We start from the raw sequence: 14252 nt of genomic DNA on the forward strand, positions 1-14252 counted from the left end.
TCCCGCGTTGGAAATCACGCTGGTCAATTTACGCCCACCTATAGTGGGTCGTCAGGAGAAGATATTGCCACCCACGCTTACAAGTTAATTAATAACTCTACGATCGATTTTCGATGTGACGTTTGGCAGAGTGTTAGCAGTAATATGGTGACTTCAGCAATACCTGTAATAATATATATACGTGTGTAATAAAATTATTTCTGCTAAAGAAAGCCACCCCCATTGCGGAGGGATACGAAGGACTCAAAACCCCTGAGGGCAGGAAGCCAAGCCCTGTGGTGGCCATGAATGTATAAATTAGGCACGCCTACTGCATTCATTCTCTTGTCGGTAATGCCGACCCGGCAGTGACAAGAAGGACTGATCCCCATAATAACAGACAATGGCAAGGAAATGGTTATGATTGCATAACACATATTCCTAACTATCACAACCTCTGGACTTTTCCGGCCCACATCCTTGCATGTGCTATCAAAAGATGTCAGGTTTTACACGTAGGCTCTTTCTCTTTTCTGCCTATGTGGTTTTTCCCTGACCCTTCAATACCACACCTTAACACTACCTTACCAACACAAACTTTGCCGTGGTAGCGAGTTTAACTCGGAAACCGGCAGATACTCCTTGTATCACTTCCCACTCTTCCCTGCTATCTCTTTTCTACATAGAAACTAATAGCATGTCGGAGGCAATGTAGATTGAGTCGATTGCCACGGCGGGGGAGCGGGCTACGGGGGCCCCCCGTATAAAAAAAAAAGCATTCATTCTCAGTGTTATTCCAACTCTCATTGTTGTTCAACGTACTCTGTTATATTTGTGTTTCTCCAGACACAAAGTGTGTTGTGTCAACTCAGTATGATTCGCCAGCTTTAAGTACCTTTTGAACAGTTGAGTAAGTTACTTCTAAACTTTGATTTTGCTGTGTTAATTCATAAACAGTGATGGGAAACTTTAACTTGGAAGCAGTCGGGCTGACAAGTAACGGTAGACTATTAGAGCGCAATGCTCACTGAGAGGTGATATTTAATCAGAATAGGAATTCAAGTGGGAAAATAAACATTTTTAAGCCTAATTCTAACAGGTTATCAATTACATGCTTTGCCGCATAAACTTTGACAATTGACAAACACGACAGCATTTCATATTGCAAGTACTCTTGTAAAAATACAACACTAGAACCGCGGCTGGGTCATTTGTGACCCAGCTGTTAGTTCTTTCTTTCCTATCTTCTTTGTGTCTCTACCTGGAGTGCTAGATTTTCATGACTTTTCATAAATAATGGTCTTGAACAACCACACATAATTTTAGTTTTCGGGGGTCAACTCCTGTTTTAAGAAATCCAGACTTTCCTAGAACCGCGGCCGGGTCAGATTTGACCCGCCCTTGATAATAAAATGTTAACATCTGTTCTTTCATTTACCTTCTTATACTTTTAGTCCATGTGCCACCGGGATTCTCCAAGCATATATGAAGTGACCAAGCTGGCAACATCGCATTGGCTGCGGAGGAAGGGAGAGGTACGAAACCGCTTAGTCACATCTGAAAAATCGTGCAGTAAGGACACTACCCACGCTTTGTTGTGCAATAGGTTGTTAGTTTTGCAGTATCGGTGTGTGAATAGTTAACAATGGCCGCACGTCAACGACTTACTGCTGAACAAAATATTACTGATGTCATAAATGGCATTTCCGATGAGGAATCTGAAGGGGAACCCTTGGAAATTTTTGTCTGATGAAGGATCACAGCTCGTACCTTCAGATTCGTCATCAGAAGATGATGTCATGCCATTTGAAACTGTAGCAAAACCTGATAGAGCAGGTATGCATTTCTAAACTTTCATTTCGTAATTTATGGACTATAATTGAGACTCTTTGCAAATTTCAGGCCTAAAAGTATTTAGTTTACAGTTTCTTTCATCACTGTTATATTTATGTTCGGACTATTAGGTTTATATAGCCCGGTGCATTTTTACTTGCTGTAAATATTATTTTCGGGTTGACAAACTAAGAAAAACTTTGTCTTTGTATCTAATCAGGTCTTGCAATGCCAGGGACTTCTTGCGGTCGTCAAAGGGGGCGAGGCCAGGATCACTGTTTAGTTCCGTCATCGGGAGAGGAGGCCCTCGCTAACGGTTAAGGAATTGTTCAATTTGACGACAACGGAGAGGATGCGCCATCATAGAACGAGGCAGGTTTTGTGTCGAGAGCCTGATTCAGCTTCCAGCAGGTGCAGAAATTGTATTTCCAGATGGCACGACCTGGAAAGTTGGGGTAATTGGTGATATTAAAGCTACACGTATTGTGAATGGGAGTTGTGTAAGTGCTTGGCGACTTATGATCACGGACAAGATTTTGAAACATATTGTGACATGCACTGACAAGGGGGCATTCCCTACTCGTCACCGCCGATTTCGCTCAAATTTATAAAACATACAGGGCTTGGCTAGAAATGAAAGTACCCGAAGTGGGAACTCCAGATGGCCAAGCGTATAGAAATTTAAAATAAAAATATAAATGTTGACGCGGCTCTCGCACCGCATAAGCCACTTAGTTAGTCCGGATGCCGAGCTCGGACTGGTAATTCGATGGTTGTGGGTTCGGCTCCCCGTGCGAAGACTGTCTTTTTTCCCTCTCAACTTTTATATTATTCATTTTCCACTTAAGCAAAGGGGTGAATAATTAATTTTATTTATTTATTTATTTATTTATTTATTTATTTATTTATTTATTTATTTATTTATTTATTTATTTATTTATTTATTTATTTCATCATCATCATCATCATCTGTTTACCCTCCAGGTTCGGTTTTTCCCTCGGACTCAGCGAGGGATACCACCTCTACCGCCTTCAAGGGCAGTGTCCTGGAGCTTCAGACTCTTGGTCGGGGGATACAACTGGGGAGAATGACCAGTACCTCGCCCAGGCGGCCTCACCGGCTATGCGAACAGGGGCCTTGCGGGGGGTGGGGAAGATTGGAAGGGATAGACAAGGAAGAGGGAAGGAAGCGGCCGTGGCCTTAAGTTAGGTACCATCCCGGCATTTGCCTGGAGGAGAAGTGGGAAACCACGGAAAACCACTTCGAGGATGGCTGAGGTGGGAATCGAACCCACCTCTACTCAGTTCGATATATCTTAGATTAACATTATAACCTGATAATAATGAATTCTTAACACGAATTATCAGTCCGAGCTCTTACCGCTTCGCCAACAACTGCTCGGCGTGCAGACTAACGTAAGTGGGTTATACAGTGCGAGAGCTGCGTCAACATTTTTGTTTTTATTTTTATTTTCTATACGCTTGGCCATCTGGAGTTCCCACTTCAGGTACTTTCATTTCTAGCCAAGCCCTGCATGTTTTATAAATTTGAGCGAAATCGGCGGTGACGAGTAGGGAATGCCACCTTGTGAGACAGAGATCCATCGTGTACTGATGTCAGATGATTGGTGTCTAAAGATTGAGGATTGACTGTATATTCACGTTACCATAGGAGCTTAGAACGGGACTCATTGTGGTCAGAGAAGTCAACAATTGCTCGGGATAGATTCAGAGAAATAATGCGTTTCTTGAGGTTTGACGTCAAATCTGCAAGGTCAGAAAGACTAAAATAAGACAAATTTGCATTGGTTTCAGAAATATTGTACGTCTTCATTACAAATACCCAATGTAGCTATACACCTGGAGCATAACTGTTGACGAGTAGCTCTTCCCTTCTAAATGCCGCTGTAAATCTACGCAGTCAAAACCAGACAAATATAGACTGAACTATTGAATGGCGGTAGACAAAAAATTCCAAATATGTCGTGAACGCTTCCCTATATCTCGGAAAAGATGATGCTGGGCCAAATAACGAGCGCCTTGGTGATTTTGTAAGTAAAGAAGTTGATGAACCTAATATGAAGAAGGGAAGAAATATCACATCTGACAATTTCTTCACCTCATTATCTCTCTCCGCGTTCGATTCCCGGCTCTGCCACGAAATTTGAAAAGTGGTACGAGGGCTGGAACGGGGTCCACTCAGCCTCGGGAGGTTTCCCACTTCTCCTCCAGGCGAATGCCGGGATGGTACCTAACTTCAGGCCACGGCCGCTTCCTTCCCTGTTCCTTGCCTATCCCTTCCAATCTTCCCATCCCTCCACAAGGTCCCTATTCAGCATAGCAGGTGAGGCCGCCTGGGCGAGGTACTGGTCATACTCCCCAGTTGTATCCCCCGAGCAAGAGTCTGAAGCTCCAGGACACTGCCCTCTAGGCGGTAGAGGTGGGATCCCTCGCTAAGTCCGAGGGAAAAACCGAACCTGGAGGGTAAACAGATGATGATGATGATGATTTATTCAAGTACTGTAAGCTCTAGGAAATTTTATTCTCATGGTGTAATGACAATAATAATTTTATTTCGCGCAGGGAGATGTTTTGACGTTGTGATTTTTTTTTGTGGTATGCTAACCCACTAATTGCGATTTTGATATTCATGTTTGCATATTTTACGCGATCATCGCTGATCACGTTAGTCTTGGAAACCAATTGAGATTGTTTTGTTGTCCTTTTGATAAGAATAAAAGTAAAAAAAGCCATTGTTGCTATTTTGAAGTCGATGAATTGGTTGTGGAAGATTGAACGTTGGTTTGTCGGTTATGAGGAAGAATTATGAGCACTGATGGTGAATTTATCCTGAGAGAAATAAAAGAGATATTTCTATGTTAGTGGTTCGGCTGAGAGACATGTGATACAAATTTGAATAAAGAAGGAAATAATGTATATGCCAGCGGAAAGATGAGAGATAAATGATATTGAGACTAAAGATATAAGAAGTGGGCCTGCGCGAAGCTCTGAATATGATGGAACAGCGCAATGATTTGTATACTCGAGGTCATGAGTATAATTTGAGGTCTTCGACGATATGATTAAGGATAAATAAAAATAAGCGGAGAATAAAGAAATTAAAGAGTTAAGAAAATGCTTACTACAACGATGTAAAGAACCTAATTGTGAATAAACAATCAGCACAACTAATTGTCGAACATTTATTTATGTGATGGTTAAACAAGGCACACTGACACGTGCAGCGTTGCCAAGTTCAGTTAATGAAAAATAATATCAAATGGTTTTCATTTTGATGTTGTCAGGAATAGGATGTGGCCGAGATCCACTGTAATTTTGAGTTGTATTAACGTCACCCGGGAGGTTTTTCTTGCGCCATGTTTGATTTGATTGTTACACTTCATTCTGACATGAGATGTCATTTGAGTTGTTGTAGGGCAGTTGACAGCCATGAGCAACAAACATCTGGGTCATAGTCGCCGCTGATTTCAATGAAGGTATCCATGGACATTGAAATCAACGCGGTGTAGAAATATATAAAATTAACTGTTTACTTATATTTGTGTTTTGTTACGACCATGTGCGTGAATCGGTGTGTACATAAATTAGTGTAGAATGTTTACATATTCATGTCTTTTATTTCAGGTGAATTTTCCTTTGAACTTAATTTTATTATAGCATATGCGGTGACTGACCGTGATTAGAATTGTAGATAGATTTTCTTTTACTAAGACAGAAGATTTTCCGCTGTGTTTGATTAAATATTAGGGTAACGAGAGCTCGAGTCAATGTAACTAAACAGCATCTAAGATTCACTTATTGATTAGATATTAAACGACAAACATAATAACTTTAGATATCACTGAACAGCGCACCTGATAATTGTAAATTTTGTTATGTGTTCACTTAGACAGAATTGATCCAGAAATTAGGAATATGTGTGAGGTATTTTGTCATGTCTAGGTACGCTAATCTGGGTCCCTGTGAGACCGAATATGATCAACGCTGGTCAAAGTAAAATTGTTTTGAATGCAATAGCTGTTCAGTCGATTAGATGCTCAATTTTACTTGAGGCGATTGACCTCCCACCTTATGATTTTACACAATGATGTCAACATTAAATTTGTAACTTAACATAACCATTTATTGACAATCAATGTTCTGAATAAAATTTGTGTAATGTCAGATGGACACATTTAGCCATCAGAGATCAGTAAATCTGTGTAAAGATTATTGTGATTAATTTAGAAGAGATTGGTAAAGGGGAGAGTTGAGTCCCACGAATTATTGAATGTTCTGAGTCATAGAATTATATGTGTACACACATCTAATACCTACTTAATAACTGGTAACGAACAATGTTGATTTTAAGTAACAAACTTCAGTAAAAAATTGTATTCTAGGTCCATGTAAAGGAGTAGTCATTCAATTGAAGTAACAGAGATTTTTGTTGAAAATGACAAAATTAGTTGGAGATAATTGTGTTTGTTTAATTACATTCAGTGTATGAATTAGCGAGGAAACTTCATTTTGAACCTCCTTTATTATTTTGTTAATTGATCTGGAGGATAATCAATTGTCTTTGACCTGTTTGCATTGAGTTTACTATCATTTACACTTGTCACATACACTCACTTGGATCAGTTTATTATTATTATTATTATTATTATTATTATTATTATTATTATTATTATTATTGTTTTCAATTTCATGTTTAATTATTTATTTATCGGTTTTCATTTTAATAAATTTTATTTAAACCTCAGTCTGAGCCAGTAGTTCCTTTATTTCAGTAGTATAGTTAGCCTAGTAGCCTCATATCCTCCTGTCGCTATGCACCCCGACAGTCTAGTGGACGTCACCGCCCCTGGAGAGAAGAGAAGTCTGCGGTGAGTATATTTTATTACAGGGCTAGCCGAGGCAGAATCCAGAAAGAAAAAGTCACCGCAGAGGATCATGCAAAGGGTACACTATATCTTCCGCATAACTATACCGTAGTTAAAATCCGTTGGTAGTATGCAAAAAAATATATATATATTTAACTGCTAGTTTGCAAAAATGCAGCCTACATGCAGGCTGTTTATCTGACATTCGTAGTACAGGCCCTGAGTTATGTACAGACAAAACTCTTACATTATTATTATTATTATTATTATTATTATTATTATTATTATTATTATTACAATTTGCTTTACGTTGCACAGACACAGATAGGTTTTATGGCGAGGATGGGAAAGGAAAAGGCTGGGATTGAATGGAAACGACCATGGTCTTGATTACGGTACAGACTCAGATGACGATGATGATGATGATGATGATGATGATGTTTGTTCTTTAAAGTGCCTAACACCTAGGTCATCCGACCCTAATGGTACGAGATGAAACGAAATGTAATGATAATTACAATTTCAAAATTTATCCACTGACTGGAATTTAAAAAATGATGAGGGAAAATGAATATGAATTTATAATAATCAGTGGATCTCATTCGCAATGTCTTGTTTCCTTATAAAAAAAGGACTTAAAAATAGATTATAATGCAATAAAATAACCTGGTACTCATTTTTGCTACAATGCTGTAGGCCTATTGTAGCGAATATTAAAAGATATGAGCACTATTCTTGTTTTAACATATGCAGCACGAAGTTCGCTTAGGTATAACAAGGATAAAGTGAACCTCAGGGCCATGTGCACCTCCGGAAATGGAAAATATCATTTCTTAAATTTTACGACTTCCTAACGGGGACTCGAACCCACGTCGTTCCGGACGAACCGAGCACGCTTTTGCCGCCTCGGCCAGGCAGCCGCTACATTTACTAATACTCAAATTAATTTCACTTGAAACGATTCTCCACCCATAGCGTAAAGCAAACTTCTTCCCGCGGTTACGAACTACGGATGGTCTACAGGTGTGTAGCACAATTTCCAGTGTGCTCCCTGCATTGTCAGTCAAAACGAACAGCTGTCAGTGTAATGGAGCCTCAATAGAAGTCTAATGCTTTCGATCGATTGATGAAATGATGTTGAAACAAAGGAAACAATTTTGAGTTATCCAGGAATGCGTGAATATGCATTTGAACCGGGTGTTCACGTGCTAATGTGCTCTTCAGAGCCCACCGCCAATGTTAAATACCGCCTGTTTACCTTACGAATTCCTTGAGAGCATTCTGTATTCATAAATATAAGATCTATGACACACCATCTGTTCTTTCCAACTTGCACATACCACTGAAATTGATGAATTCAGTAGATCCAGTGCTTTTTTTTTCTGCCGGTACCCAACGGTACACAGTACGGAACTTTCCTTTCCCAAGTTCCTTCTAAAAAGACCTGCAATTTATTTACAGAGAGATGTATTATAAATATTCGAGCAGAATTGAATTTTCAGTTTCTCGCAAGTTGGTAACATGCCTTCATATTTCATAGATTTCATAGGTTGGTAATGCAGCCGGAAAAGGCTGAAGAAGTAGAAATTGTCAACTCTATTTGTGATCCTGTAAAACACAGAACTAGCACCGAAAAATCACGTGTAGGAGAGGATTATGAAACCAATACTGAAGATCCACGAGGTCAAACGGAAATAGATTATGATAATGGCTGGCCAGATCGTTGGGCATTTACGCAAAAATTGGCTTAAGCGAGAGAAAGAAATGGCTGGTGACTCCGAGGGTATATCGGAGTGTATGTAAGAAATGTGGAAGTTGCTCTATACCACCTACACGGTAAGTACCGGCACCTTTTACCCTAGAAAAAAGAGCCCTGCATAGATTTATACAACAGTTTCATTCCTGGTACTTAACAGACTAGGACATTGACCGCTACTGTCTCTCGGAAATCACTTACAGTAGAGGCATAAGTTCTACATTTACTTACAGACTGCAAGCAGCAGGAGGAGAATCAGCCACAGTTGAGTCATGGTACGGTGTATACTGACCACCGCTCTTCTTGAAGTACAGGAAATGGTCCAGGCTTGGCGGTATTCCAAATTATCAGCTGATATGACGGTATCTGCGGCACGCATCGCCTTGTAGTCTGGAGTGTGCGTCTGGAATGGATAATCAGTCATCAAATTCGCATGTAGCAGTTTTGTGCGTTCTTCCATTCAAGTGAATAATGAGCGGTTGTCTCGAACTGACTGCTTTTACTGTTTAAAGACGTTTATATGTGAATGGTCTGTACAGCAATGTGCGTTAACTCACGCTCCATGGAAAGATTCCCATATTAAAGGTGAGTATTTTCAGTCCTGAATCCGGCTTTTCTCCGAGTTTTTCCACTCCTGATAAAGCAATCTTCTACATGATGGTTGACATCGTGATCTTAGCCAAGGGGGACCTACAGTTTTTCGTGGAATACGAACCACAAAGACGTGAATTTTCATTTCAAAAATTCTACATGCCTTGGCCGGGAGGACTCCTGAGACATCAACGACGAAGCCTCTCGACACCCACGCCCCTCTTCCATTCCCTTGTCCCGTTCTGGGAAAAATGCTGGTATAGTGCTTTACTTTCCATCCCAGAACACCTTTTCCAGCCAACCACATTAGCTCAGTTAGTTGTTGGCTTTCCGTTCCCAAGATAGCAGGCTCAATTCGATTGTGGTTGAGCTAGCTGGCAGTTACGGGTGATTAAATCCGATAGCTCCGTGTCCTTGTAATTCGACATTATAAATCCTATGGGACAAACTTCTCTCGCTTCAGTGTCTCTCAACACCGTTAGCAGTTAAAACGTTAAATTGTTATTAACATTATGGACACCGAATGAATCTGGTACGCGGAGCAAGTCATGGAGCTGTGAGCTTGTATTCGTGAGATGATGGGTTCCAATCCCTCTGTAGGCAGCTCTGAAGATGGTTTCTGTGGTTTCCCCATTTTCAAATCAGTCAAATGGTGAGGGTGTGCCTGAATCAAATTCATGGGTGCTACTGTCTCCGTCCTAGCGTCACCGAAAGAACACCCTCAGCTCCGCGATGTCATGTTAGCGCATCTGTGTTTTACCTGGAGGGCTTGGGACCGACTCCCGACCCATCCAATAATTCAATTCTTGACTAAAGGCTGGGATGGTTTGAATTACGGTAATCTTGTGAATTAATCTCTTATATAGGGGACAGCGGACCCGGTCAGGAAAGACAAGCAGTATGGCTGAGGAAGTCATGACACTTCAGAATTTGTTTGTCATATAGCTGGGCAACAGACGAAATAGAAATGTAATTTGGTTTGCGTCGCACCGACACGCATAGGTCTTACGACGGCGATGGAAGAGGAAAGGTCTAACCGTGGCTTTAATTAAGGTAGCCTACAGGCCCAGCATTTGCCTGGTGTGAAAATGGGAAACCACGGAAAAACCATCTTCGGGGCTGCCGACAGTGGGATTCGAACCCACTGTCTCCCGAATGAAAGCTGACAGCTACGTGCCCTAAACCACGCGGCCACTCGCTCGGTGGGCAGCAGCCGTCTTGATATCCCACTGCTCTTCATGCATTGTATATGCCGTAGTGGTTTTATTATTATTATTATTATTATTATTATTATTATTATTATTATTATTATTATTATTATTATTATTATTATCATTGAGCAAGATGGCTAAGCAGTATTTATGAGTATTGTAGCTGTAAGCTTGCATTGGGGAGCTGATTTGTTCGATCTTGAGCTATGAACATACTTTCGTGTGACATGATACTGTCACGGGCCGTGAAAGCATCAATGGCAATACTTTTGTGTGGTTTGCCATTTTCAAAGCAAGCAAGTGGTGTCCCCTGTGCCCTCTACCTCCTCAATTCTAGCTGGTTCCCATTCCAGTTCCGCCGAAGGCCTTTAGGGCTATATTTTAGTGTGACTTTAAACCACTTGCAAAGAAGAATAGAAATGAAGAAAAAAAGTACTGCCAGCCCCATAGTGTCGGAATAGCCTGTCTGCCTCTTAATCGGAGGCTCCGGGTTCGATTCTTAGCTTTTCCAAGGATTTTAATCCTGGACTGAGGGCTGGATGCAGGATTTGCTCGGCCTCGTGAGTTCAGTTGAGCAGCTGCTTGATGTGAGGGGCAGTGCACCCGGCCAAGAAAGCTCAGCATGTTGTCACACTGATAACGTTGCACTCCCATATCTGCAGGTCATCTTGATGGGCGGCAGTCGTCTTGACAGACAGAGTCTAAATGAGCTGTAATGTTCTTGGAGGGCTTAATGAAAGGACAACAATAAACTCTAAGACACTGTAGTAATTGAATTATACATGTGGATGGTCAACAACTGATAACACTATCATTTACACTATTACTATATGTTACCTTTTCTAAGTATTTCAGCCTGTTGAACCACGACATATAGCACGTAGTAAAGGATACTATAACATACCTGCAAAAGAACACAATAATAACAGAATGACGTGTTTCGATCTACATCCTCAGATTGTATCAAATCACTTATAAACATGCGTGTATACAGTATGTATGTGTAATATTTACGTTGCGTAAACTCGTCGAAGACTGTAGATGGGTGATATTATGAACAATTGCGACAAATTATATCAATAGGAATTTAAAAGTTATATTAACTCAGCCGACACTGAAAAAGAATGGCTTCCTTCTTAACATCTTATTATTAGATATGAGTATCAGGAGTTGTTGTTATTGTTGTTGTTCAGCATCCCTTCAAACGATCTAGATTTGGTGAAACGCTAGAGTGTCGGAATTTTGTTTCACAGAAAGTGCTACTGACCTCAGCTCGGATCGAACCAGTTATCTTGGGAACAATAGGTAAAGACTAAACAGCTGAGCCACTGAAATCGGCAAGCGAGTATTACTGAACCAATTTTGAGACGTTTTACATCTTTCCTGGCTTTTTTTCCCTTTTCAGTTACCTGGAGTCGGTAATGACGTGGATTAAGCTCAATTTTATGGCTCGAAACTCGACGCCAACCCTAAATGGAGGGATGTATTCAATATTGTGGGTTTCTCTGATGGTTAGTAGTGTGATGTTTTGTATGCAAATGAAGATGCGTATTAAGACGATCCCAAACACCCAGCCCCGGAGCTAGAGGAATTAATTAAACACAGATAAAATCCCATGCCTGACCGGGAATCAAACACGTGGACCTATCACCCGAAAAGCACTACACTAACCATTCAGTTTAGAAGTTTATGATATCTAAAGCGAGAATATGCTGCCGACTGTGTACGACACGAGCTCAGCCTCAAAGAAGTAGGAGGAGGAGAAGGAAAAGAAGAAGAAGAAGAAGAAGAAGCAGAAGAAGAAGAAGAAGAAGAAGAAGAAGAAGAAGAAGAAGGCTGGTATTTTTACATTATATAATCACCTCCACACGAGTATCTAGCAACATTCAGATGTTGCAAGTTGCTTTACGTCGCACCGACACATATAAGTCTTATGGCGACGATGGGGCAGGAAAGGCCCAGGAGTGGGAAGGAAGCAGCCGTGGCCTTAATTAAGGAACAGCCCCAGCATTTGCCTGGTGTGAAAATGGAAAACCACGGAAAACCATCTTCAGGTCTGCCTACAGTGGGGTTCGAGCTCACTATCTCCCCGATGCAAGCTCACAGCTGCGCGCCCCTAACTGCACGGCCAACTCGCCCGGTACACTCAGATATATAACAAACCTATTCATACGCACGTTTCCAGTCTTGTAGAGGAGGCTTCTAGGGCCAATACTTTGTATTTCTGGGATAAATTGAGCTATCATTTCATATGCCCATGTACTGTAAATCAATTCACTTGACGTTGATGCTGAGACATTCTAAGTAGGTACTGAACCCTTGAACTTACCATTCCATCGTTGGTCGGCCACGGCTGCTACAGTAGAACAATATAGAACTCTTAAATCATGGGTCGTTGCGGGAATAAATTCAGTCACGCTGTATTAACCAAACGATGGGGTTCAGAAGAGAGCCTAACTACTTGAAATGAGGAGCAAATATGTGCTTACTAACTTTTATTAAAATCGAAATGACACGACAACATTATTATTTTAATATAAATCCTTGAAATAAAAAATTATAAATCATTTATTATTGAGTGTTTCAAACGCAGTCACATTGCATAGCGTTGATTTATTTCTCACAATATCGAAGAGTTACTTCGGAGAAATTAATAAATTAGTGGACAGCGAAACTGAAAAACTGAAAAAGGAAAGACCTGAAAACCGGGCACCTATTACTCCAAACGAGAACTGAGAATTAATCCACACGATCCGTGGAAAATCTGACTTTCAACAAGTAGAACGCCTGATTTCCTCTCAATTAAGGTTATCCACCAGTCGAATACCTTTTACGGATACGGAACACCCGCCGAATGGACCCTTAATCGAACCAAATTGACTATCAGTTGCTTTGGATAGGTTGCGAAATATTATGGGAAAGCATGGTGTTCACTACGAGTTAACAGCATCATTCACAATTGAAATAAAATTCCACCATGTATTTGTCATTCATGACACCCTTAAGTGATAAGGTAATCCCGATGCTAAATGTGCATCACCCAAACAGCTGTTCGGAAGGAACCAACAACAACATGATCCGCGAGGATCTTACGTTACGTCGTTCTGAAGGAACAAAACTGCGAAATGCAGGAAACACTTATTCATCACGCATTTAGGAGAAATGCCAAACACTGAAGTTAATTAAAAAGTGGTAAATCACTTGAAAAGTATTATTATCAAACTGATTTTTAGGTTAGAAATGGTTATGTTACGCTTAATAAAATTACCAGTCCACATTGAAAAATACTACAACTTTAAGGAATTCTTTCCTTTGAAAAACAATGACTACCATTACAGATCCATCTACTTATTGTTTTTCCCAACACACTACCTATAAAGTGATCACTTAATCGAATTCAACTACGTATAAAATGAAAGTACGACAAAGATTGAAAATAAAATAATATTACTGGCTGACGAATCGAAACCACATTCGCAGCTCAAGTCTCACCCTAATACATTGAGTGTCAATATGCACATTATCAAAACGAAACGGACGTCAGAACGACAAAACAATTAAATCCATAAAATAAAATAACATATCGAAGTCATTCAAACTCAACACGCACGGAGAATTACAGTAAAATATTTAATCTCCATCAGGTCGATGTCCAATATTTGGGCAACCCTCATTCGCCGATAGCGGCCCCGTTATCTTAGGGAACACTTCCAGCTGTTGGAGCTACGCAGTAGTTGGCCTCATTATTACCGATCTAACCCTCTTCATATTTCATATTTTACTGTAGATGCTACCTTCGCCCAGGTCACTTCGCAAAAACAAAAGAAACATCTAATCTGAGACTTGAGTATGTACAGCTGACATCCCAGACCTATCGTCGGGCTCACTTAAAATCTGTACATCCTAACACTAATCTCTATGTACACGATACCTTCCAAATTCTATCGTCGGGCGTGAACTAGGACGTCTCACCATCAATAACTCCAATGATAACAT

The 14252-nt window shown here is 40.5% G+C and overlaps 1 protein-coding gene across 1 annotated transcript in view; it reads right to left on the reverse strand.

The window, feature by feature from the left end:
- Window positions 1-14252, reverse strand: part of LOC136863206 (lipase member H-A) — a 286766-nt gene that overhangs the window by 160991 nt on the left and 111523 nt on the right. The window contains exon 2 of the mRNA XM_067139572.2: window positions 8686-8857. Coding sequence (XP_066995673.1) covers window positions 8686-8833 — 148 coding nt within the window. The 5' untranslated portion in view covers window positions 8834-8857. The remainder of the gene's footprint in view (window positions 1-8685; window positions 8858-14252) is intronic.

The sequence above is a fragment of the Anabrus simplex genome, chromosome 2, assembly GCF_040414725.1.
Source record: "Anabrus simplex isolate iqAnaSimp1 chromosome 2, ASM4041472v1, whole genome shotgun sequence".
Classification (NCBI taxonomy): Eukaryota; Metazoa; Arthropoda; class Insecta; order Orthoptera; family Tettigoniidae; genus Anabrus; species Anabrus simplex.